The sequence below is a fragment of the Ambystoma mexicanum genome, chromosome 2q (assembly GCF_040938575.1).
Source record: "Ambystoma mexicanum isolate Mex_15411 chromosome 2q, UKY_AmexF1_1, whole genome shotgun sequence".
Taxonomy (NCBI): domain Eukaryota; kingdom Metazoa; phylum Chordata; class Amphibia; order Caudata; family Ambystomatidae; genus Ambystoma; species Ambystoma mexicanum.
Window position 1 is genome coordinate 1,285,564,461 of NC_090924.1, and position 26,551 is coordinate 1,285,591,011.

Below are 26,551 nucleotides of genomic sequence, written 5' to 3' on the forward strand. Positions count from 1 at the left end.
TACTGAGATCTGGTTCTCCAACAGCCAGAAACACAGCTAGATCGCCTCTCTGCAGAGGGGGAGGGAGCGCACGCCACCTTGCTTTTTCAGATAGTACATGGACACTATACTGTGTCAAGATCAGGACATGCTTACCCTTCAGGGATGGAGCGAGCGCTTTTAGGGCAAAACAGATAGCACGCAACTCCAGCCTGTTGATGTGCCACCTGGCTTCCAACGCTGACCAAAGGCTGCTCACCTACAATGCTGATCACTCTCTCCTCGGGTGGGAACGTGAGTGTCTAGGACTGCTCAGATGAATTGGAGTCTTTGGACTGGTGTCAGGTTGCAAGTTCAGGGAGACGTACAGCCTGTGGAGCAGTGAGCAGGTGTCCTCTAGCTGGGACAAAACACGCTCTGCCAACTTCCCTCAGATCAGTCAGTCATCCAAGTATGGGAATACGTGGACACCGTATCTCCTGAGGTGAGCAGCGACTACTGCCATGAGCTTGGTGAAGACCCTTGGAGCAGAGGTCAACCCAAAGGGAAGCACCTTGAACTGATAGTGCTTGTCCCCTATGAGGAACCTCAGGAACTTCCTGTGCTTTTGACGTATCAGGACATGGAAGTAAGCATCCTGAAGATCTATTGACATAAGCCAGTCTTGCAACTCGAGAGCGTGGAGAATTTCTCTCAATGTCATCATCTTGAATTTTTGTTTCCTCAGGAACTTGTCCGAGGCCGTGAGGTCCAAAATGGGACGCAGGCCTCCTCCCTTCTTGGGTACCAGGAAATACTGTGAATACCAGCCTGACCAGCTCTGCACAGAAGTTACCACTTTCATGGCACCCTTCAACAGCAGGGCTTGCAGTTCTTCCTGGAGCTTCTGTTCATGTTTGCATGCCCCTGCCTTAACTTCTCCAGGGAGTCATCGGCCTTTGGACCAAAGAGGAATTCCCGGTCAAAGGGCATGTCCAGCAATCTATTCTGGACATTAGGCGAAAACCCTGAGAAGCATAGGTAGGCCTGTCTCTTAAATACTGCAGCCGACCCCATCAGCTGGCCAATGCAGTCCGCCATGTCCAGGTCCGATTGCAGTGACAGCCTCACCACCTTCCCATCACCCACCAGCTGTGTAAAACCACCTTGCAGCTCCCCTTCAGGTATATACTGGGCTGTGTGCTCCATCGCCTTCCAGTGGCCAAAGGAATAGTTTGAAAACCCACATGAAACATTAGTGACCTGAAGGCTTTTCACCATTTCGCAATGCTGCGAAAGGTGAAACTCTTAGCAACCGCAACCACTCTCTCGCCCTCAGTGTCAGGAGGCAGATTCGAGGTGAATGAAGTTGCCCTGTTGGAAAATGTGGGCGCCTGTACAACTAATTGCTCCGGCGAAGGCTGAGAGGACGAAAAGGACTGATCCCTTCTTGCCGGCCTGTACTTGCCAGTTAAAGTGGTGCTGGCTGGGGGAATAGAGCAGGGCCACAAGGAGGCAACTGGGTCAGCTACAGCCGTATTCAATGGCATATGTTTCTCCATAGTGGGACCTTCAACCAATATATCGGTTAACTCATACCCCTGGACTGGAACTGCGGAAGCAGTCAGCCCCAGAGTGTCTATCACTCTACCAGAGACCTACATTTGGCATGGCCATGAATGTATGGCGGTGCATGTTCTAACTCCACATCCAGGGGGGTGTCAAGCCCACTGGCATCATTCAGCCCCTGAGCTCTGGTCGTCAAAATAAAAAACTCACCAGCCCCTGAATATATGGGGTCGCCGTTGCCATGATCACCCCAGCCATAAGCACCAAAGATCTGTGCCATGGAGCCCAAGAAATCGGTCCGGGAGAGCAGGACGAAGGATCAATCGCTGATAGTCGGCGTTGATGGCTAATCCTTCAACGAAGGGGTGGCTGTCGGCCGAACTTTGGGTGCTGAAGGAGCGTCGAGAGGGATCGAGGGAAGGACAAAGTTTCATAGACTGAACCACCTTCTTCGGCACCAAGCACAAAGGCTCACCTGGCATCAAGGGAGTCTTTATCAGGGCTTGCTGTTTCGGGGGTACACCTGCACCCACAGTCACCTTCACAAACATTGCAAGCATCTGCGATTTGAATTCCTTGCGCTCCTGTCGAGTTGTCGGTCCTGCCGACGACGAACCTCGTTCTGGCGAGGAACCAGAGTCACGTTGATGATGATGACATTTTCTTTTTATGAGAGGATAACGAAGAATGGCTCTGAGTGAGAGCGCTTCATCGTCTTGCACCAATGTCTACTCTCCTTCTCAGGGGTAAACCCCTCCGTTTCGGCCTCGGAGGACCGAAATGTCCACCGCACAGGAGATTTCAAAAAGGCGGTAAGCCCATCGCAAGCTTGGATGCCTGTTCCGAATAGACTTTGGGTGAATTTTTGTACACGACCTGCACCCCTTTGTGTAGCAACCCGGGCCGAGGCATCACACACAGAAGTTGTGTCGGTCGGTCACCGACATATTGGGAGTCACAGTCAGCGAAATGCTTGAACTCCAAAATCTGAGGCACGGACATCTTGTGGAAAAAAATAAAAACAAGGTTTTGATGAAAAAAAATCATCGAATGGAGTCCAGGACTCGAGAGTAAATCGCTATATTCTTGTGGGGCAGCATGTTGAGTGCGCAGAAAAAAGGAACTGAGGTAAGGGGCGTAGTGACGCAGTATATATACGATGCCCAATGTCACGTCCAGAGCAAACGATCAAGCACAGAGCAAGACAGATAGACGATCGAGTCGAGGTCCATTACGCCCCCCGATGAAGAATTTTCTGAGCACCAGAGCTGGATGAGGATATCCATCTGATGAGAAATCTAAGGAAGAAAGGCAACCAATTGAAAAATATCTTCGGTCAACCAGTCTTGGGCACAAAAGTAACAGAAACGTTACTAAAAGAAAAAGGAAAAAGAACAAAGTACACCCGCAGCACTTCTCTAAGATTTTGTGTGCTGCATAAAACCATCCAGGATTCTTGCAAAAGAAGCAGGAGTCCCCCTGCAATGGTAGCTGTTAAGATGGATTTCTAGCATCAGCCCCTGGGAGGAGGATTTTGGGAGGCCACCCTTTTTATGGGGAACAAGGAAGACAGAGGTTAGCCAAAACCAAATCAAGGTAATGTGGAAGAGCAGTCAAGGCTTAGACTCAGGAAACGTGCAAGAATGGTACAAGGCTACAATGAGCCACACAGAACACCACCATTAAAAGTTAGTCAGGTAATATATAAAAATCCATTTATTAGGCCTTTCAAAAAACAATAAGAATATAAATATCACAAGGAAGTACCCCACTCTATCCTGTTAAAAGTTAAGTCTTCGGACTGGATCCTTGACCCAGGCTTGAGAACCAAAGGCCAGGCCAGACAGAGTTTAGGGACAGTGGCTTTCTACCCAATGTTAACATATGAGAGACGGTGGGGGGGACAGGGACAGAAATGGGCATGTCCCGCCTCCCCGGACTTGGATCCTTCCAGGCGACACTGCAGGTCTTCTGGAATTAGCTGGGGGTCCGATCTTCTGTACTTGGCTTGGGTGAGGGGAGCCCAGGTACATAGGTCACTTTTCACATGTCAGGAGCCGGTTTCTGTTCTCACTAAACGGTTCCAGGCAACTTATTGAAGAAGATGCCCAAATGATGAAAAGATGCAGTCCTTGGCAGTGCAGACCCTTCAGAACACCTCACGGGATTGCAGAAGGCTGGTCACAATGGAGGCCAGCAGGTTCAGGAGGCGACGGGAGATCTTCCAGTGGTGAAAACAGAGGTAGCCCCACCTGAGCTACCTCTGTTGTGAGAAGGTTGAAATTTCAAGGACATGTGCTTTATGGCATATGCTAAAGATTGGGAAGAGTCCCACGGCTCTGCTTGAAATGGCGTCTGCTACAGCGCTGTCACCCAAAAGGGAGTTGGACAGTCAGCTGGATGGTCCAGGGACACTTCCGAGGCTTCCAAGGTATGGAACCACGAGCAGGGGTCGATCCTGGTTGTTCCCACCAGTACAAGGGAGTCTTCTGAGATCAGGCAGAGGAGCAGGGCTTCACCGGGCCAATCACTATTGTTGATGCTTGTCAGCTGCAGGGGCCGTCTTCGGAATACTCTTCTTCGTAGAAGTCTTGGTTCCAACGATGACCTGTTGAATAGCTGCTGGAGACCACATATTATCCTAGATTTAGGCTGGGGTCTAGCCCAAGCCTGCACAATTGTAAGCATCTGCAATATTCAAACAGCCTATGGTTGTCCATTCCTGGACAACTACTGGTCATCACATCCATCCAGCAACAGACTTTCGGGCACCAGAGGATGTGGACAGGGACAAGAAAGTCCCAGACCCCTTCTCTGGCACTCACACACACACACACAAAGCCCACTTGCCCGGGAAAGGGGTTACCATATATGGTACTTCCTGACCTGAGAAGGAGGAAGAAGGCCAAAGGACAAAATTGCCAAAGAACAAGTGAAAATCTTGTGTCGCATCCATTTTAGAATAGTAGCCACACAGGGTAAATTCAAAAGTGCAAAAGGAAAATATTACAAAAACAGTCAAAATCACATGGCTGCCACCAGCTTGTCTTAGGCACATCGTCAAAGTCACCAAAAAGCCATCAGGTGAAAAGTTATAAAGGATATAAAGCATGCTAAGTGCACTTCACTGAGGTGTGGTGCGCAATTATTACAAGATTTCCAAAAGAGAGACAAATTCTCTCAGTACGGACAGTCTTAGTCAGTACTTAGTCTGTTCCCCATAAGAATGAGCAAAGTAGGCAAGGGAAATAAAGCAGAAGGCTTTACTGATCTCAAAAAGTCAGGGCAGGTTTCAAAAATAATCAATAAGACTGGGGGACCGATAGGAATCTATGGAGACAAAGGTGCAAAAAGAATAGCTTCCGTAACAGCCATGGGAACTGACCAGTGGTCCCAATACAGATGAGCTAAGCAAAAGTAGTCAAGCAAAGATGCTTTACTTGCATCCAAAGGTCAGGACAGGAATTGAATAAAATCAGAATGTTGTGGGGTTCATTGATGTCAATAGAAGGAAATCTGCAAAAAGAACATCTTTCCCACATGTATGCACCCTTGGATTCTCAGAGTACACACCTTTTAAATACCAACAAATTGGCGACAGTTCACACAAGTTTGCAATGAAAGGAAGATTAATGGAGGAGTAAGCTACTTCGACCCTACGTTCCACTTTCTCTTTTACCATTATTATCTGCCGACAGCTTTTTACGCAGGTTTCTAGCGACCAGATTGGGTTGCTCCCCTTCAGAGAGATTTGCGTTAAAGCCTACTCATTCAATGTACAATGTGTATAGCAAGCACTCTGTGTTTCCCCCAATACAGTTTCCTGATGCTAGTATGATCATAATAATGGTTTACCTCATTTCGTTGCTCCATATTGCTTCTGGGGTGTCAAATTCCCCAAGAAAGATTTCTGAAAATTTCTCAGGGTCATAATTTTCCAAATAGCACACCATAGCTTCAGGAAGGATGTGTCCAAGTATACTTCTCTGACATAGGTCTTGTCCTTTCGTCTAAAAAAAAAAAAAAAAAAAAGAGAAATAGTGGTTATCAAAACTGCCACAATTTCTAGTCGAGGACAATCTTGGGCTGATGGATATTGTGAAGTGTCTTTAGTTCAATGTGTATAGTGCAAACACAGAGCTGTTCGGCAAATCATAGGGCACCTTTATATATTCTTTCACATTTATATTTAACATTGAGAAAACTAAATACAGAAAAGGGCCCCATTAAATGAGAAAACATCAATAAATTCAATTTTGTAAATAAAATGCAGTTTTCTTATTTTCTTGGTCTTTCATAAGTATGAACTATAGGCCCATTTAAAAAAATTCAGTCGGGCAAGCAGGCCAAAAGGGAGTCCGAGATGAGGATGAATGAGAAAGGTCTTTTGGAAATAAAATCCTCAAATAATGGCAATTCTAGTCAGCATCCAAATCCAACCGCACACAAGAATGATATTTAACAAAGCATTTCAGTAAGACCATTGACCGCATTGCTGTTTTCTCCTTAACATCCCTACCACACCTGCAAAAGTGTTCATTACACTTTTGGGGTCTCCACTTGTAGCTTAACAGTTGCCACATGCACTGTCAAACCAGAGATTCAATTCACAACTTTAATAACTGGCCTTATATTCTGTAGTGCCTGCCTCACTTCTGGGCATTAGTTCACAAATTGGGGAAGATGAACACTATGCTTTCCTCATTCATTAGCCATTTATTCTCAGCAACCACTTTAATAAAATACAATACTCCATTACTGAGGGCTACATAATCATTGTTGCATCATTGTTTCAATTCCCTTCTGTCCCTCCATATTTATTTATTTTATTTATTTGCATTTTTAAAGCGCTCACACAGCTTGCGGGCGTCGAGGCGCTGTTACAGGAATGACTTGTTTTTAGTTACGTAGTTGTTTGTCGTAGTTGCGTATTTATAACGCGCTTAAATACCCAGAGGTTTCTAAGCGCGGATCCGGGGATTCAACCGGTGTTGCTTTGTGTCGTCTTGCTTCCAAGGCGAGCGCGTTGCCGATGAGCTATCCCCTCCCGGGACAATGGACCTAGAATGCCTGAGCACTCAAACTACCTCTACTAATGAAAACGGACACCCAGTGACCTCTGAAATTAAAAGCTCACATGAAGTCCTCCCCTCCGTTCACCAAAAGGAACCCATAAAAACAAGTACTGACATCGTCAATAGGTCTAGCTGTATTAGTCAACACCCCACACCCAGGTGCTGTCTGGTGAAGCCACATAAGGCCAAGAACCGCAATCAATCAAATGCTATATGCTGCAGGAAAATAACCTTCAGTAAGGTTTTGTCTTATACATTCAAATCCCTTCCTAGATACAGAAGCATCTTTCCACAGGTTCCTCATCTACTGTAATAGCTATAGGCCCAGGCTGGGCTCAAATGTCTTGAAACAGCAATCGAGAGTCTTTGGAGGGAATTCACATAGACAGGTGTGGAAGAAACATCCTGGGTATATACATGGGGCCTTCAATTCCAAACAAGGTATCCTACTCCAGAGAGGCCAAAAGGAGTGTTAGACCAGTCATGATATTACCACTCTAAAGTTAGAAGGAATCACAGCCACACTCAGTAAGTTAATAGAGAAAACCCATGAGGCAGGCTGCAGCGAAATGGTCTGCTTTGAGGGGAGCAAAGTGGACCACAGGGAGCTTAGCAAGAAGGGGTTTGCAATCAAGAGCCTATATGAAGTGGTGGATGTCCGGAGATTGATGAAGGACTTAATCTTACGGTGAAGCATGATATGGTACCACACGGTCTGCACTTTCTTGTTGAAGTGCTTCTGAAAGAAATGTTGCTGTTCACGATGAACCCAAAGGATTTGGCAAAGGTGTCAAATCGAGGGGTGAAACCATCCACATCTCATTCAGCCATACTTGGATAGTTTCCAGTTTGATGGTGCAGCAGGGGAGCTCAAATTCCGTTCTGGCCGTGTTTTAGGTATGCACTAATCATCCACGTCTCAATGGCGGAAGGCATTTCTGGAGGTTGATTGAGGGATTTGCAATGCGCTACCATAACGAAACCAACCGTATCAAGGAGCAGATGTAAAAACTTTATCCACTGTACTTTTGCACCCCTCCCACCTGCCCGCAACAATACAAGACTGCATCTAAGCCGGCAACATCAAACGAATTTAAACAAAAAGGTCTTAAGTTTCTTTCAGAACCCAGGCAGCGACTCCATTGTCCTGATCTCTAGCGGTAGACTATTCCAAAGCCTTGGTCCATATACTGAGAATCTACAGTCCCCTCTCTATACACAGAGGGGCGAGGGGGATCATCAGTCAAGATTGGTCTTTAGACCTTAAAAGCCATAAAGGTTGATAGCCATTTAACCTATCCACCAGATAAGAAGGCGCTAGATTGTTCAAGCATTTAAATATGATGCACCCAATCTTACATTTTATCATGTCCTCCACGGCCAACAAGTGGATCGACCATCGGAGCCCTGAGATTGGGGAGGACTTTTGAACAGCAAACACCAGTCTGAGTGCTGCATTTTGAGCTTTCTGCGGCCGAGACATTTGTTTGGCAGGACCCTCGGACAATAGACTATTTCAATAGTCCAGCTTAGAACTTACCAGAGCTTCTACTACTGCCGCATGGTCCTTCTTGGGTACATAAGGAAGAGCCTGCAGAAGCAGCCCAGGTTATACAAATCTGCCTGTACTTTGGCTCCAAATTGTCCTACACAGCCCAGATTGCTCTGCCATATCCAGCCCAGATTCTTTATTCTGCAAGCATACTTTATTTTTGAACCCAGAAGATAAGGGGACAGAGGACATCTATTCACACGGAGCAGATGCTTTGGGCCGAACAGAATAACCCTGGTTTTAGTCTGGTTGAGCTGGAGCCAATAAGTGGACATACATGGACTATCTTCCTTTGTGCAATTACTCACCCTTACTAAAGACTCCTCGACGTCACCCAGTCTCAGAAAGACCTGGGTGTCCTCAGAATATGATTAAAAGCAAACCTTGTGCTTTCGAAGGATGTCCATTAAAGGACGGAGATGGAACAAGTTACTTACCTGTAACTACTGTTCTCCAGCATGGGTCTGGCATGGATTCACATGCTCATGAATATTCCCCGTCAGACTGGGAATCCTCGGTAAAAGAAAAAACACAGTTTCACTTTCAAACTGTATTTTTCCTCTAAACCAATCACTGAACTCTGGGTCATACTGCCCCCCCCCCCCAGCCAATGACTGCCCTCTCCCTAAGCCCCTCCTCTGGCAGCCATCTTCAGATTTAGTAGCATGTACAGTGGCAGTATGACCAAGAAGAGCCGCAGAGGAGCAGGAGGGAGAGTTCGCATGTGAATTCATGCCAGACCCATGCTGGAGAACAATAGTTACAGGTAAGTAACTTGTTCCTTCTCCAGCGTGGGGTCTAGCATGGACTCACATGCTCATGGGGCTGTATCTGCAACCCTACAGGCCACCTACCTGCACTTTCTAACACTTGTTGTCCACACTTAACCCCTGCACTGCCACCTGCTGACTGCACTTCTTGTTATGGCTGTCTTGATCCTATGTCTAGTACTTGCTCCTCCTCCCCTTCCCCTGGTACTTTTCCCCTTCCCTCTCCACTGCATAGGCACAATTTCAATGTCACTTGGCCTATTAAGATCATTTTCCTGTCCTCCCTTTGTTCCCCTCCCTTGCCTTGTTGCGCCTTGAAACATTTGTATAGGCGCGCTATAAATGTCATATCATGAGTAAATAATACATAGCAGTACAACGTTACACAACCAAGGGAGGTGGCAAGGCTCAACAGAAGCAATTACTCCTACCTCCAGAACAGGCTCACCTTCAAGCGAACAAGTTTGTTTATTAATTTGTAGGGCGCACCGAACCCTTCGGTAACTGGGCGCAATAGAGTACAATGGATACTGAAGGCTTAGTTACACAGTGGAGATAATACATACATACATACAGATTGATACACACATGTAGGGGGCCGGAGACAATAGGTGAAAGCAAGTGCCAGAGAGGATCAGAGACTAGTACATGGGTGCAGGTTTGTTAATCTTGGTAGTCGTTAGATCGTAGCCAGTTAAGAATGTTACGTCTACATTTGAATAAGACTGGTCTGCTCTAAGATCTAGTGGGAGTGCATTCCAGTATTGGGCAGCTTTTACCAGGAAACTATTTCCGCCTGTCTTTTTTAGCCTAAATCTTGGTATCTGTAGGCAGTAGGGGTTAACGGCTCTGGAGGGACGGGTCGATGTTCTTTTGGTTATTCTCTCTGCGTGGTAAGGGGGAGCTACATTATTGAGGCACTTAAATGTTAGTGAAACAGTTTTAAGTAGGATCCTGTCACTTTTATTTAGCCAGTGGTGTGCTCTTCTCATATTAGATACGTGTTCTCTGGAGGGTAAATTCAGGGCTGTTCTGAGGGCATTATTTTGTAATGTCTGAATTTTGTTGGTGATGTACTTATTAGCTCCTAAGTATAGGGCGTTACAATAGTCTAATTTTGATAATATTAGGGCATTGGCCAAGATAATGCAGCTGGCTTTTGATAGAAATGGTCTGCATGCCCTAATAAGTTTGCAAGTATAGGTAGTGGATGATGGTAAAGAGTTTACTTGTTTCCTCAAGGTTAAGGTAAAGTCAAGGTAAAATCCTAATGTTTTCACTTCCTTAGTAACTGTGATAGTATTGCCATCAATGTTAAAAGCACAGTAGTTGGGGTCAAGTTTTTTCAGATTGGAAGCAGATCCAATAATCAGGTTCTCAGTTTTGTCGTCATTCAGGCAGAGGCCGTGGGTTGCCATCCATGCCTAAATGAGGAGGTCATCTGCGTAATTCGTGTGGGTGACACCCAGTCTGTCTAGTTTGTTAAATAAGGGCTTGGTAAATATATTATACATAGTTGGCGAGACACAAGAACCTTGTGGGACACCGCATGTGGTCTGGCTTGGGTCCGCCGATGCTGAAGTGGGGAAAACTCACTGTTCTATTGTCTAGTAAAGACTGGACCCAAGTTATAGCTTTGCTCGAGAAGTGGGCAGCCGATGCTAGATGTTTGCATAAAACTGCATGGTCCACCAGGTCAAAGGCTGCCGACAAGTCATGGAGGAGCAGCATGGCGGTTTTGTCATTGAGCTCGTCAATTTGTGTCTTGAGATCAATTAAGGCCATCTCCGTACCATGTTGTGGTCTAAATCCGGATTGGCTGGAGCCTAAGAGCGGATTAGCTTCAAGATAGTTCTGGATTTGTAGATAGGCTACTCCATCTTGAGGAGGAAGGCTACCGTGGTGATGGGCCTATAGTTAGTGGGGATGGCCGAGTCTAGAGTTTGTTTTTGAGAAGAGGTAAAACCCATGACTCTTAAGTTACTTGGGACAGTGTTTGTTGAAAAGGAGGCATTCATTAGGTTAGTGATGAATGGGGCTAAATATCTTGCTGCATCCTTAATGAGTTGGGCAGGACAATTGTCACCCTTGCAATTAGAGGGTTGCAAAGATGCGATGATTTATTTGGTGTCCGGGATGGTTACTTTGGTAAATTTGAACGGTGCTGGACCAGGCATGTCTTTAATGGGGCTAGTGAGTAGTGTTTCGGTCGGAGGCAGGGAGGCTTTTTTTGGCAATATTAATTTGCATTGCTGTCATTTTATTGGCCAGGGCATTCTGGATGCTGGTGCACCATTGTTTGTCTTTAGGTACATCGTACTAGGTTGCGTAGCACTGCTTGCCCGACCCTGGACTCCTCTCTGGAATCCCTGTCGACACAGTAGAATCCTGTCAAGGTGTAGGTGGACCTCCACATAGCAGCCCTGCAGGTGTCCAGCAGAGGCACACCAGACAGGAACGCCGTCGTTGCAGCAATCACTCTGGTGTAATGGGCTCACGGACTGCCAGGCAGCGGTCGGTTTGCCAACCAGTGACAGTGTGGGATACAGCCGGAGAGCCACCTCGAGATGGAAGCCCTGGACAAGGCCTTCCCATGGTTCACAGGACCAAAGTTCCCGAATAGTTGGCATTGGTCTGTGAGTTGATTGAAGACTCGCCGCGGGGGAGTGAACGCATACAGGAACAGGGCTTCCCAAGGAAAAGAGAAAGCGTACCCCATGCTCCTCGAATGATGGAACCTGCCGGCAAAGTCCTGGCATTTGGAGCTCGACGTCGTTACAAACAGATCGATCTGGGGTCTGGCCCATTTGAGGAAGATGCAGTCCACCTGATCCTGCCGAAGTTCCCACTTGTGGCAGGAGCGCAGCTCCCTGTTGTGGGAGTCGGCGATGGTGTTTTTGACCCAGGTGAAAGGGGATGAGGAACATCTCTTGATCGACGGCCCAGTGCCACAAGTCCTGCGCCACTCTGGAGAGTGCTGGGGATCGGGTGCCCCCCTGTTTCCTGATGTAAAACATTGTGGTGGTGTTGTCTGTGAAAACACTCACCAGTTTAACCTTAAGGGACGGAAGGAATGACTTGAGGGTCCAAAACACTGCCAGCAGCTCCAGGATATTGAGGTGGAGATCCTTCTCTTCTGGTAGCCACAGGTGTTTGGCGTGTAGATGTCCGGTGTGGGCCCCCAGCCCTACAGGGAAGCAGCCGTGGTGACCGTCTCCTGGTATTGGGGGTTATGAAACCCTGTTCCCTCGTCGGGGGGATCTTGTCTGTGAATCTTCCTGACACCTGTATCCAGCGAGCGTCCAGGAACTCCTGAAGCGGTCGCATGTGTAGCCTGAAAAGCCAGATAAAGTAGAGCCACAAAGACATAATGCCGAGTAGCGACTTGATGGTCCGCACTGTGGCGGTCTTCAGTGCCACCAGCCGGTGTACCTTCCCCAGTATGGCCGCTACCCTCTCCTGCGAGGGTGATGCCAGGCACGAGACCCCGTTGTACCTGGCTCCCAGGAACATTGCGTTCTGTGATGGAATCAAAGCAGAACTTTGGATAATTCACAGAGAATCCCAGATCCGTCAGCAGCTGGACAGTCCTTTCCGTGTGCTCGACGGCCACTTCCCTTGACTTGGCCCGGATGAGCCAGTCGTCGAGATAAGGGTACACATGTACACCCTGTAGACGTAGATAGGCCGCCACTGGTGTCAGGCACTTCGTAAACACTCTGAGTGCCAACTTCAGGCCGAAGGGGAGGGTTTTGAATTGGTAGCATCTTCCTTTCACCATGAAGCGCATGAACTTGCAATGCTTCCTGTGGATCGGGATGTGGAAGTATGTGTCCTCCAGATCCAGCGACGTCAAGAAGTCTCCTTCCTCCAGTTGGCAGAGCACATGCTATAATGTAACCATCCTGAATGTTTGGGACTTCAGGTATTTGTTGAGATGCCGCAGGTCTAAAATGTGCATCCATCCCCCAGTCTTTCTCTAAGAAGTATCTGGAGTAGACTATGGAGCCCCGGAGTCGTCTTGGATCTAGCACCATTGCCCCCTTTTGTAGCATGGCCCGTACCTCTTAGAAGAGCTGAGGGATGTGCTGTTCCTGCCGGGCCACAGGAGGGATCCACAGACATTTTTGATGAAACTCTAGGGTATGTACATGGGTGAGAGCATCCAGCACCCATCTGTCAGTGGTGATCTTCTTCCACTCGCCGACGAAACTTGCCAGCCGGATGCCCACCGGGGTGCATGGGTGGGGCCCCGACGTCTTGGCCAGTTTCTTCCTGCTTCGGCAACTGGGTTGCACCTTGGGAGCGGCAACAGTGCCGGCCACCTCCCCCGAAAGTCTAGAAACGACCTTTGAAGGTCTCCTGGGTCATGGACCGGGAGGGTTGATGGTACGATGAGGAACCTCCACCGAAACCCTTAGTCGATCTAATGGACTTTCCGCCGGAGGCTCCAAAGGAATGGCAGTGTTGCTGAAGAGTGCCCAGGGCACAAGCCGTCTCTGTGTCAGTCTTGATGGCCTGCAAAGATTTGTCGACTGTCTTCCCGAAGAGGTTGTCCCCGTCAAAGGGCATATCCAGTAATCCCATATGGACCTCCTGGTGGAAATTGGTGGCCTTCAGACAGCCTTGACACCGGAGAAACCTGTTTCTGCGATGTCCAAGGTAATGGCATGGTCTGATGCCATCTCCCCTTCCAGCAGGAGTGAGATCACCTCTACCCGTTTGTCATCGGGTGGGAAGTCCAGAACAGGTGCCAGTTTGTACCAGAGTTCTCTGTCGTACCTGGCCACCACCGCCAGTGCGTTGACCACCTTGACTGTCAACGCCGCAGAGTAGATGATCCTTCTCCCCATGGCATCCAACTTCTTTCCCTCGATGTCCAGAGGGACGGAGGACCAAGACGAGGGGTTAGATCTCTTCTCACGGCCGATACCACCGAGTCCGGCGACGGTTGCGACCGTAAACATCAGGGTGCGGACTCCGGCACCTGCTATTTTTTTCTCCACACTAACCCGCTTGGCTGGCGATCATGGCATGAAACAAACCCACCTCGTCCGGAGGGGATGCCCACGGCTGAGGCGAGACACCCGTCATGACTATGTCGTTGTCGCTGTGTCCATTCCAATGTCCTGGTCCCTTGGGGGGGTGGGGAGGAGGAGCAAGTTGCAGAGGTTGATGAGGAGGCACTGGGTGGCGCTTCCGCTTTTTTGCCAGAGGTTGATCCGGGGACACCGGTGTCAGGGGCATCCGCCTCTGAATTTCTGATACCAACATGTGCAGGGTTGAGAGTATGTCCAGCGATAAATCTCTTGGAGCCGGGTCAGCAGGCTTACTAGGCCTGGTGCCACCGGCATTTCCATTGCTGTCCCCTTTTCCGTTGCCACCCCCCCACCATGTCCTCATGGATCGTGTATATGGACTCCTGGTCTTCATCGTCCAATGACAAAACATCAGTTCCTTGGAGTACGACTCGACCTGAGAACTCCTCACCCCACACCCGTTTTTGCATCCTGAGGGGTCGGATTCGGGCTTAACTCTGGCATCCTCTTTTCCTGTGTCCTCTCCACAGCCCCGGTAGAGGCTTCCCGCCTTGGGGGCAGGGACACACTGGCCGCATCCAGGGCTACCTTGACCAGGTTAGCTTCTTTGGCCTTCAAGAGGGCGGCCGCTACGAACTCGATTGTTGACGACTACTCTTGCGCCGCCTGGGCCTTTTTAGGCAAGTCAATCGCCTTTTCTTGCACCTTAGGCTTCTCTGGCTTCTCCCGCAGCTTAGCCGGGTTGGTCGGTTTCCTCTTTGATGAGAAGCTGGATCGATGGCTGAAGATGGAGGCAGATGGGGAGGTTGAACGCGCCCTTCCCATTGCGGACCCGCTTGCGCAATGACCCCAACGGAGACGGACTTGCTGTACTTGGCCTTGTCTAGGGCCCCCACGGATGGGGCGCCCAGAAAGGACTTCGCAGCCCACTCCTCGGACCTGCCGGTACTGTGCGAGGCATGCCCCTGCTTGGAACACAGGGCAGAGACCTTGGCATTGAGCCATACCACCAGTCTACTGTGACAATCTTCCATGGTTCTTTTGCTGAACCCGAGGCAGCTCTCGCAATCTCCTTCTCAGTGTTCCGTGTGGAGACAGTTGAGGCACTGAAGGGGTTTGTCCTCTACAAACACGTTCTGCAGTCTGCAGCCGGTACAGAGCTTGAAAAGGGAGCTTCCCTCTTTCTTTTCTTCCGACATGGTCCGGAGTGCGGAGTAGGCCTGATGGCCTTCTGGAACTTTCGACAAACACTCGACGATCCTTGCCCCGCTTGTCAGCCGATGTAGAGAAAGAGCACACGGGTTACGTTTGACAAAAATAGGACTTTCTCAAAAAAGCATGACAAACGTAGAATAGCTCACAGAGCAAAACTCGAGGATTCCCAACACTTGAACATGCAGTAAATTCTGAAGATGGGTGCCAGAGGAGGGGCTTAGGGAGAAGGCAGTCATTGGCTGGGGGAAGTATGACCGAGAGTTCAGTGATTGGTTTAGAAGAGAAATATATTTTGTAAGTGAAACAGTTTTTTTCTTTTACCGAGGATTCCTGGCCTGACGTCGGGGAATATTCATGATAATGTGAATCCATGCCAGACCCGATGCTGGAGAAATTCATTAAATAGTAGTGGTGACAAAGAGGAGCCTGGGAGAGTCCACAATGTTGCGGGAGGGCATTTGATAAGAAACCCCCCAGCTTCACCCGTTGGAACAGTCCCGACAGAAAAGAAGTAAACCATTTGATAGCATTGGCTGAGACATTCCCTATTGTCGTAAGTCGATTAGTAAGGATGCCATGATCCACTGTATCAAAATCCACGAGAAGTCCAACATAATGAAGAGTGATCATTTCCCTTGATCTGCCACTAGTAGTATTTTGTCCAAAACCGTGACCAATGCCGTCTCTGTCCCAAATTTTGGTCGGAAACCAAAATGTAAGGTATCTAATAGAAGCTCTTTCTCCACATGTTCCTGAAGTTGCATCGTAACAACCTTCTCCCAAATGTTACCAGGCCATGGAGGACCTGCCACAGGTCGATAATTCTGCTGGTTATTAGGACCCAAACTAGGATTTTTCAGAAGCGGGGATATTATGGAGAGTTTCAGTATTGTGGGGACTATCCCTTGACTCAGGGACCCATTTACAAAACGAGTCACAAAGGGGTTTATATCAGATGCCAAACGTTTTGCCACACAGACTGGTAGTTGAAAGAGTGAGTCATTTGTAGGTTTCAGTATCATTACTAATGCACGTATGGTTTCTTCCGAAACAGTATCAAATCGAAACAATGTGATGCTTACAAGCTTTCCCTTCCTCAGGCGTCTCATTTCAGGATAGCATGATACATCTCCCTCCTATACCTTCCCTCACCCCAATGATATGTTCCTGGATAGTTTTAATGTTATCCAGAAAAAAGGTGTTGAAAGCATTGGCTTGCTTTTCTGACACTTCGCTACTCAGTGTTGCATGCTTTGGTCGAATAACATTTGAGATGACTGAAAACAGTTGGTGTGCAAGATTTGCTGCTGCGTCAATCGAGGTGATCAAAAGGGAGAGGATGGTGCCCTGTGGCACGCTGCAGGTAACTGGTAGGCAGTCAGATCTGCAGGTGCCCATCCTGACAGCCAGGTGTTGGAGGAAACAAAGTTGAGAACTGCTCACACGAAGCCAATTCTTTGTGCAAAAGGGCTAATCTGGTGGCCCAACGTATCAAAGGCAGCAAATAGGACCAGGAGGACCAGGAGGCAAGAATCACCTCTGTCCATGACCTGAAAAGCATCATCAATGACCTGGATGGTTTCTTGTGAAGAATGATGAGAGCATGACCCAAGAACATTCTTTTTTTTTCCAGTTGGAAGGAGATAGGAAGTCATCAGAATAGGTGGTTTACTTTAGTGACGCTAATTTGTTAGTGAGATCCTTGCAGGCGAGGGTCGTGAAGTGAGTGCTTAGTAGGTGGATTCTGGGGTGGGATACATGGTGGCACAGATCATTTGGAAGCATCAATGTGATGTCCAATTGTGTTCAGTTTGCGAATGAAGATTATGGATGGCATTGATTTTCTCCCAAGGACTCTGGTATTTCTGTGTCTGCTATGGGAATTGTGCAGTGTTTGATTGTTGCAAAGAGGGCTTTGCTCCTATTGGAGTCTGCCCTCATTGTTGTGAAATGTTAGGGATAATTCTCATTTTATGGCTAATTTCCCTTACCTATAGAGTCCCCCAGCAGCTTTGCTGGATTTGAAGGGTTTGTTTTTTTCTCCTGCTAAGAGTGCGACTCTTTTTTCCCACTGTTAGGCATATTTGCTATGTGTGTTCTAGGCTATTTTTTGTGTTTAAAGTCTATGGTGTTTATCTCACCCTCATAGGAACCATCGTTTTACACATGTGTTACACAGCACCCTCAGTGCAGTGACACCGGGGTGTCATAGTGACCCCCAAACATAGACTCCATACCCTGGGACTGACTACTGTCTCCATTGACTTTACTAGTCAATTTTTATGAACTAAACCAGTACAACCCATCTTACTATGGAGGTACTGGGAAGGGTTAATAGTTTTTCCCTGGTGTTCATTTTCGAGAGGGTACCGTACAGTCCCCCTCTCAAAAGTTTCTGGCTGGTGGCAGTGGTTACTACCAAAAATATTCGACAGCGAATATTTCCCTATGGGATTTTCCCATTGTTCGAGGCTACCACTTTTACTGACAGCCTCTAACATACCGCCGGTTTATTAACTTTAATATTATGCCAGAACTTTAATATAAATTCCTTCTCGTGTCTTTCTCTAAACTCCTAACCCAGGTCGGGGATCCTTTGTTCGTCCTTTTGGTGGGCTTCTGCCAAGAAGCCCTCCTTTCGGCGCCAGTGAGTCTGGGGTGGATCCATTGTGTGGGAGGGGGAGTAGGACCCCTGGACAGGGTTGCCTCAGCAACCCATGTCGCACTCTGCCCCGATAGGCTGGAGGGTCTCCCGCCAAGATGACCACTCCACTGTGTGAGTGACAGCTAGGCTGTATGAATGGGGATCTTTTTGCATAAAAGCAGGGTCCTGATGACTGGAAGAGCAAGACGTCGCCACTGGAACTAAGAAGCTGAAGAGGAGAGAAGCCAAAGACATCTGCAACGACTGAACCACCGGTGAAGTCCTGCTGCAGCATCTCACCACGACGAGAGAAGATCTTCATCTGCAAGAGCCTTCTTCCCGTGAGCTGGTGGGGCCAACCAGTTTGCCAATCGGCTTCCTGGACCTGCCTTGGTCGAATCGCGAGTACCCAGTACTCGGACACCGGATATGCAGGCCCCGTCCACCCGGACCGCGATTTAAAGGAGCGTACCTTTTATTCGTCGGGCAGCACTGAGGCTGGTTTCATCCATGGGCAGTGCAGTAACTCAAATCTTCCTCCACGACAAGAGTCCCTCTTCCTCTGCTGGATCACCCGAACTGCAGGAACTGCCAGGAACAACCACCACCGCAGGAGCCTCTTCTACATTTCAAGCTACATTGTTCCGCCAGTCCGCCCTTTTCGCATGGTAGTGCTAAAGGTGTTTTAAATCCTTTACCTACCTGTTGGGTTGGCCGTCCCTATCTTCTGAAATTGTCTTTCATCTTCTGCATCCACCTTTTCGAATTCAAAGACTTGACTGCAGCTACAAGAACATTTTGCTCCTAGGCCCTTTGCCCTGTATCACTGACTCTGGCACAGGCCTATTGACTCTAGCTAAATTTGTTAAAACTGCCTTCTCCAGATTGCTTCTCAACTAGAACTGTGTTGGTGCACCTACTTCTTATAACCACCTTTTTCTTCCCACTTAAAACTTGTGAAGTGCCATTTTGCTCGGTTTTCATTTAAGTACTATACATACTAAAGTACTGCCTTGCCTAAACTTGTTCACAAACTTATGGGAAGTGTTGCTAGGGTGTGTAAGAAGATATTCCTGTATAACTTGTGCTTTCCCTCCCTTGTGAGAAATTGCTAGAGTGCCATTTGTGTTTGGTTTTACTGTGCTGTTTCGCTCAGTTTTCACTCTTGCTCAAACTTGTATACAATTTAACTAGGGAGTTGTGTATACTTTCCTTGACTGATTTTAACTTGCTTTATTAACTAGGATTAATGTGTTGAACTAGAAGTGTGTAAAATAAATAAATATATTCTTTTTAATACAAAGCTTTGGTCAGTGTTTCCTTGTACCATAGTCCTGCAGCCCTATTGTGTAAACCCTGAATACTGCTCATCTCCCTCTTGAGATAAGTCTGACTGCTTAGCCACAGCTACCAACTAAATCTTTGTGGTACAGACTGATACCAAAGGGGATTTATTGATCATACCTGTAGTCTTAATCATCTGTAGTGCTCCCTAAGGGAACTGCACAGAATTCTGCCTAACATGAAGTAGGAGGCTTTCATGTCTATCAGGGCCCGGTGTGTTGAGCATAAGGCCTTAATGGTGAGGAGGTCCTCATATGTGTACATTTTGTGCATGCTAGCATTTACTTTCTGGGTTTACCAATGGCTGGAGGGTTTGTCCATGACATGGGATATTTTTGAAGAGTCATGTGTGTCTATCCACGTCAGTGGGGTTTGGTTGAAGGCTTACATTGGTGGCCATTGTGAGGTTGGTCAGACTGACTTCCAATGCTTCCAACAGGAAGTTTTTCAAAGAGCGATGTGTAAACAGTGGGTTTGCATTGTTCTTTATGGAAATGGACTGTGTATGATAAGGTGATAGATCACTCTTCCCCTATGCAACATTGCTTTTGGTGATGCAGTTTTTCTGTACTATAGGTAAGCTTCACTAGCTGCTAATGGGAGCGGGAGACTTCTCCCTCACTTTTCACAGATTTACAGTGTGTTGTATTCCACTTTTAGTTTTTTTTTTTAATATGCAGCACTGCTAACAATAATAATAATAACATGGGGAATTGGTGAGCTAGGCCTTGTAGGGAGGTGTCTGTGCTCCCTCTTCAGGAGACACTGTAGCCCTTCACACTAGTATGCATCTTCATATGACTTTGCACGCAGTGCAGCACATGCGGTGGCCCTTTTGGGCCAATTTAATTTTTTTTTCTTCTGCAGCACTCTGACTCTTTGAAGCTCGTCACCAGCATTAGATCTTAGAGGGGCAGCAGAACTTCACTGATGGGGCAAGAGGACGCAGGTAACAGTTAGCGTTATTCATCGGTTAGTCTATTAAGTCTCTAAGTCACATACAAGACAGGAGATACCCACCGACCACTTTATTCAGTCAAAGCTCAGCCCCAACTGACACTCCCACTGAACATCCATGGAAGCGCTCGACCTCTCTAAACTGCACATGCCGACAGAATTCATCAACATTCCACGTTCAGTCAACATGGCAAGCAAGCCAAGCACAGGATACACGAGTTTTGCTCCACAAATGCAGCTAGGAAATGCTGCATTTTATTTACCAAAGGAGCACAAATCGCCAGACAGTCAACCGTCTAGCGGTTTTCTGAGGTCTACATGAATTCAAGCTCAGGCAAAGCATCCAAGCACTGACATTTCGCAAATCGGCCATACGTGAATCCTGGTCATAAAATTCCCAAAGTCCTCAGCCTGCCCCTCCCTTCATTTATTCCAGCACATGGGTGGGTCACGCTCATCAAGGATTGGTCCAATCATTGAGAACATTTGTGACCTAGAGGTCAGGGCAAACTTCTGACCTTCCTGCATCTCCATTGTGGACATTGTACCGGTCTAAGCAGAGGATCCCAGCCCTACAGTTACAACACTGGAAGGCAGTGCCCATGGGCATGTGGTTGCCAGAAAAAGAGGCCCTCTGCATGCCTCAAAATGAGAAATCAGATGTGGTGTCTCTGCGACCTGAGGAGGGCCGCCACTGTGTTCATCAGTCTGGTAAAGACCCTGGGTGCCGGGTTGAGGCCGAAAGGCAGCACCTTGTACTGGAAATGGTAGCCCATGATCCTGAATCGTAGAAAGGACCGATGAGGCTGCCAGATCAGAACGTGTAGGTACGCGTCCTTCAGATCCATGGAGCACATCCAGTCTCATTTGCACAATGTCACCGCTATCAAAGCTGGCGTAACCATCTTGAATTTTCATAGAGGTAGGGGAGAGGTTGAGGGTGGAAAGGTTCAGCACAACTCTCAGGCCCGCCTGGTTCTTCTTCTGAATGGCGAAAATCCTGGAGTAAAAGCCAAGCCTTGCTGGGAGGCTGGGACTTCCTCCATTGCCTGGCTCTCTACAAGCGGCTGGATCTCTGCCAAAAGAGTTGCTGTCCCAACCTGTGGGAGTGGAGGGGAGGATGGAGGAGAGGCTGGGACAGGGAGTCGGTACCCCGTGGAGACTACAGAGAGGATCCAGGGGTCTGCAAAATTTTGGCACCAGAAATGTGCATGGAGAGCAAGCCTTCCCCCCACTGGAGACACAACGACCTGGAGGGGTGTGTCATGCCTTCTTTCCTTCTGAGGCTGTTGCAGAGGAGGGGGACTGGAAAAAGCCCTTGACCCCCGAGACCCCATTTTTTTTTTTCAGAACTTCTTTTTATTGGTTTTATACAGACAAGCTAACAGTGTAGCATTATATAGCAAGAGCATCAATCGTAGCTTGGTTGTATGGTAACAGAAAAGTTAAATAACCAAAAACAGTTAAACTTTATATTCTTAATGAGGGTAGGGGGAGGGGGAAGCAGGGCCATAGAACGGGGAAAGGAGGAAGGGAACGGAGATTTCAGTTCGTCTGTGGGTCGGGGCGATGTTTTGTCTCCGCAGCAGTAGTCCTTCATTCGCCTATTTTAGCTCTTTCCGGTGCGGGAGGAGAGCGACGCATTGTTCCAAGCCTTCATTTTATGTTCTTTGCTTTGAGCTTGACTCGTTTCATCATCTTGTGCCTTGTTCCTCCGGGGTGGTCTCTAGTCCTGTTTCTCCATCCATCGAAGGGTGGGGGGTTGTCTGGCCAGCCCTGGGTATTGGTGTGTGTAGTCCAGGAAGGGGGCCCAGATTTGGTCGAATTTGTCTCTGTTCCCAAAGCGGAGGGCTCTAATTTTCTCGCCCGCTATTATGTCCCAACATTTGGACCACCACATCTGGATTGCTGGACCTTCGGGGTGTTTCCAGAGCCTGGCAATTGAGATTTTAGCCGCTATCAGTAAATGTGAGGATAGGTCTGCTCTTCGGCCGGTAAGGGGAAATTGGGCTTCGCCCCCAGCCCCCAGTAGAACAATCCCTGGATCCCATGGGATCGTGAGGCCGGTGATCGCTTTGATTTGTTCCAGAATAGCTTTCCAAAATTGGGTGGCTTTGGGGCAAGTCCATAGTAGGTGGTATAGCGTGCCCTTATCCGGACACCCCCCCCCAGCAGTGTGGGAGAACCGCTGGATTGCACTTGAGAGTCTCCGAGGTCCGATACCACCTGTAGCATATACCTTGAATGCCCCTTCTTTGTTAGGTATGCATTTGGAGCTTCTATGCGCTCTAGCCCAAATGTGACCCCACTCCTCTGGTTCAATGACTCTCCCTATGTCTCATTCCCAGTTTAAAATGTAGGCCTCCTTGCGGTTTGGATCTGTTCTGTCAAGCAACTTCTATAGGGTCGTAATTTTCCCCATGGTTGGTTGGGGGGTGAGGGGTCGCTGTGAGAGTTCGCTCTAGGGCTGTGAGATCCCTACTTCCGTGTTTGTTCATTGCTTTGCTTGAGAGCCTGTGCTTGAGCTGTGCGTATCTGAACCTCTCGGTCTCTGAGATTGTAAATTTGGCTTTGTAGGCTTCAAAATGTAGTGGGTTTCCGCTCTCGAAGAAGTCTTTGACCTTCTCCAGTCCTCCTCCTTTCCATCTGTGAAAATTATTTGGGCTGATCCCCGGGGTGAAGTCTGGGTTCTTCCAGATGGGGGTGAGTGGGCCTATGGTGCTTGCGCACTTCCATTGGCGAGCCGCTCTGTTCCAGCTCGTTACTGTGTTTTCAGTTGCCGGCATAGATTTTGTGGTTGGTGGTTCGGTGGGCTTTTTCATATGTGGCAGTGAGTCTATTGGGCTCGGGGTATATATTTCCTCCAGCCCCAGCCATTGGGGTTTGTTATTGACTGTATTTCAAGCAAAGGCCTATGAGAGTTGAGATGCTAGGATGTATCTCACTACATCTGGGGCCCCAAGACCGCTCATAGGCGGTCCTCGTAGCATGATCCGCCTCAGTATTCATGGTTTCTTCCCTTCCCAGATGTATTTCATGATGTTCTTTTGCAGATCCTTTACAGCTTTTTTCGGGATCGCTACTGGTAGGGCTGAACAGTGGTAGAGCAATCTGGCGATTAAATTCATTTCCAGAACTGTAATCCTCCCGAACCATGACATTTCTTGTTTCTGCCAGCGTTTCAGATCACTTCTGAATTCTTTGAATAGCGGGAGAACGTTTATTCTGTATATGCTCTCCGATTCCTTTGGTAGCTGGACTCCTAGATAACTCAGTTGCGATTTCGCTCACGGAATCGGATATTCGTTTTCCAATTCTCTTCTGAGTTTTCACGGTAGGTTGACGCTCATTGCTGTTGACTTGAGAGAGTTACCTGGAATCCTGATGCTTCCTTGAATGCTTTCAGTTCTGACCACACTGCTTTCATGGACTCCTGCGGCCGGGTAATTGTTAATAGGACGTTGTCGACGTATAGGGCTGCTTTGTAGGATTGCTCTTTAATTTCCAGGCCGTGGATTGCTGGGTTGTGGCGGATTCTGCTGGCAAATGGCTCCATCGAAAGTGTGAAAATGAGAGGGGATAGTGGGCATCCCTGCCTGGTGGCTCTCCTTATGTTGATTTTGTATGATCTAGCTCTGTTCATTCTGAGCCTGGTGGAGGGGTGTTGATAATTGGCTAGTGTCCACTTTATGAAGTTCGGGCCAAACCTGTAGTGCCGTAGTGTTTCTTGCATATAGCCACAATCCAAAGTGTCGAAGGCTTGTGTGCATCGAGCGATAGAATCATCGTTTCTAGGCCCATCCTCTTGGCGGATTCAATTACATTTATTGTTCTTCTGGAGTGCTACGACCTGGGATGAATCCAGTTTGGTCCTGGTGGATTATATCAGCGAGTAGGCGCACCAGTCTACTCGCTAGGATTTTCGCGAACACTTTGGCGTCATGGTTTAGGAGGGTGATGGGTCTGTAAGAAGCGCACTGGTTGTGGTTTCTCCCGGGCTTCAGTACGAGCACTGTTAGGGATTCCTCCATGGAAGGAGTAGTGGATACCGTTGAGAGGAACGAGTTGAACAGGATCGGCAACTGGGGAGCGAGGATGTAGGCACATTTCTTGTAGAATTGGGCCGTGAGCCCATATGGACCTGGGGTTGTGTTTTTTAGCGTTAGGATGGTGTTGTTTACCTCCGCGGAAGTGATGGGGTATTCTAGGGATTCCAATTGGGGGTGTGGCGGATCCTTGAGGGCCCCAGCTAAGTATTAGAGCTGTGCGGATTTGAGGGTTGGTGGTCCTGTCATAATTCTCTTGTGGTGTGCTGTCTTGGTTTCCAGTTTCTCTGCGTTATTGTAATGACAGGTGCCGTGGTTGTCAGTCAATCATTGGATGTTGTTTCTCGAGTGCAATTTCTTTAGCTTGTAGACCAGTAGGCGGTTTGCTTTGTTACTGTTTATGTAGTACAATTGTTTGGTGTACGTTAATGCCCTGGCTGATCTGTCTGCTAGGTGCATTTCCAATAATCCTTTTGCTTCCTTGAGTTCGCGACTAGCTTTCTTAGTTTGGCCTCCTTTAAGATTTATCTCTGCTTCTGTGAACCTCGACTCCAGTTTGTCCTGCTGCAGTTTGTTTAGTCGTCTAAGCCTCGCTGTGCAGTCACTTGCGACTCCCCGGATGACTGGCTTCATCGCGTCCCAGATGATCGCCTGTGGGGTATTGGGAGTTGTATTCTCCTTGAAGTAATGCTTGAGGGCTTCTGCCAATTCAGTTCGGATGGATAGGTCTGCCAGGATCTGGTCCTACAATTTACAGTATCGTTGAGGGGGCTCCGGCCAACCCTGCACTCTTAGGCTCACGGTGACTGGGGCTTGGTCTGAAAGAGCTTGGTGTCCTATTTGGATGTCTTCCACACAGAGGATGAGCGTGTTGGTGAGTAGCAAGTCGATCCTCGAGTGCCCAAGGTGAGCATGTGAGATGAATGTATAATCCTTCGATCCGATGTTGGATAGTCTCCACGTCGATAATTTCGGTTTCCCTGAGAAATTCAGCCATACCTAGAGCTTTACTGAAGTCTTCCTTTGTTGGAGGCAACATTTTGTCCAGATTTGGGTTAGGAGTTAGGTTAAAATCGCCTCAGATTACCAGATGGCCCTCGCCAAAGGCTGTAATGATGGGTAGGAGATTGCGGAGGAAGGGGCCTTGCGTGCTGTTCGGGCAATAGATTGATGCTAGAGTGATGGGCAGCTTGACCAGGAGTCCGTTCAATAGAATATAACGCCCCTCTGGGTCTCTCTTGACTGTGATTTGTGTTAGTGGCAGGTCTCGGTTTAGCAGTAAGGCCACCCCTCTTTTCTTCTGTTCTGCGGAGGCAAAGTAGCGTCTTGGGTAGCGCTAGAAGGCGATTCGTTTTTTCGTCGGCCGCTCTGAGGCGCGTTTCTTGTAAGCCGACGATATCCGCCACCAGTTTGGAGAGTCTGTGTACCACGGATTTCCTCTTATGTGGGGCGTTTAGTCCTTGTACATTCCAGGTCGTAATAGAGAATTAGTTATCCGGCGGGGTCATTTGTATCTTGGTTAGTGATTGTGTTTGGTCTGTCCCTGGTAATTTGTAGGTTCTTTGGCATTCCTTCTGCAGTAGAAAGGCACATTATCGCTGAAATTGATTTGTTTGGAGTTTAGTCTTCCCGTGAGTTGTCCCTCTTGTTTGATGCCTCCCCGCCCCTCCATGTTGTCACCCCTAACCCCCAAACAACAAACAAAAACAAAAACGAAAACAAACAAGGACAGGTATTCCGGTCCAGCCTTCTACCAACGGGGCAACCGGCTGGGCCAATGCCACCAATGCGATTAGGGGCAACATTGCCTCTTGTTGTATCGGTGAGTTCGCTATTACGACTCAATAGTGAAGAGTTCTGGTTTAACCAGGCCGGTAAGCATGGCGTGTTGCGAGAATGTGGCTTTACCGAGGGGCGTTTCTAGAGATTGTTTTGCTTTTTGTTCTTGGGACGGGGGCCGCACACTCTGCGACGGCCCTCTACACGGGACCAGGATCGTAGGGGTTCACGGTCAGCCCTTTCTGTGTTGGGTTTTGAGCTATCGGGATCCCCCTCTTCTGCCTCAGGGTTCATAAACGTTTCAGCTTCCTTTGGAGAGAGGATCTGTTGGGGTTTTCCCTCCCATGTGAAGGCGAAGACGGTAGGGAAATTCCATCGGTATATAATTTTCCTCTCCCGTAGCCATTTGGTCATAGGCTTGAGGGCTTTTCTTTTTGCCAGTGTCGATGCAGCAAGATCTTGAAATAGGGAGATCGATGCATCTCGAAAGTGGATGCTGTCTGTCGTTCATGCTTCCCGCATTAGTTCTTCTTTGAGCTTATAAAAAATGGATTCTCACTAGCACATCTGCTGCTGAGGAGGAACTTTGTCTGGGTCTTGTCC

The 26,551-nt window shown here is 48.1% G+C and overlaps 1 protein-coding gene across 3 annotated transcripts in view; it reads right to left on the reverse strand.

Moving 5' to 3' along the window:
- Positions 1-26,551, reverse strand: part of DNAJC13 (DnaJ heat shock protein family (Hsp40) member C13) — a 2,820,731-nt gene that overhangs the window by 1,017,179 nt on the left and 1,777,001 nt on the right. For all 3 annotated transcript variants that reach the window (XM_069648714.1, XM_069648713.1, XM_069648715.1), the window contains one exon: positions 5,383-5,537. In XM_069648714.1, the coding sequence (XP_069504815.1) occupies positions 5,383-5,537 (155 nt within the window). The remainder of the gene's footprint in view (positions 1-5,382; positions 5,538-26,551) is intronic.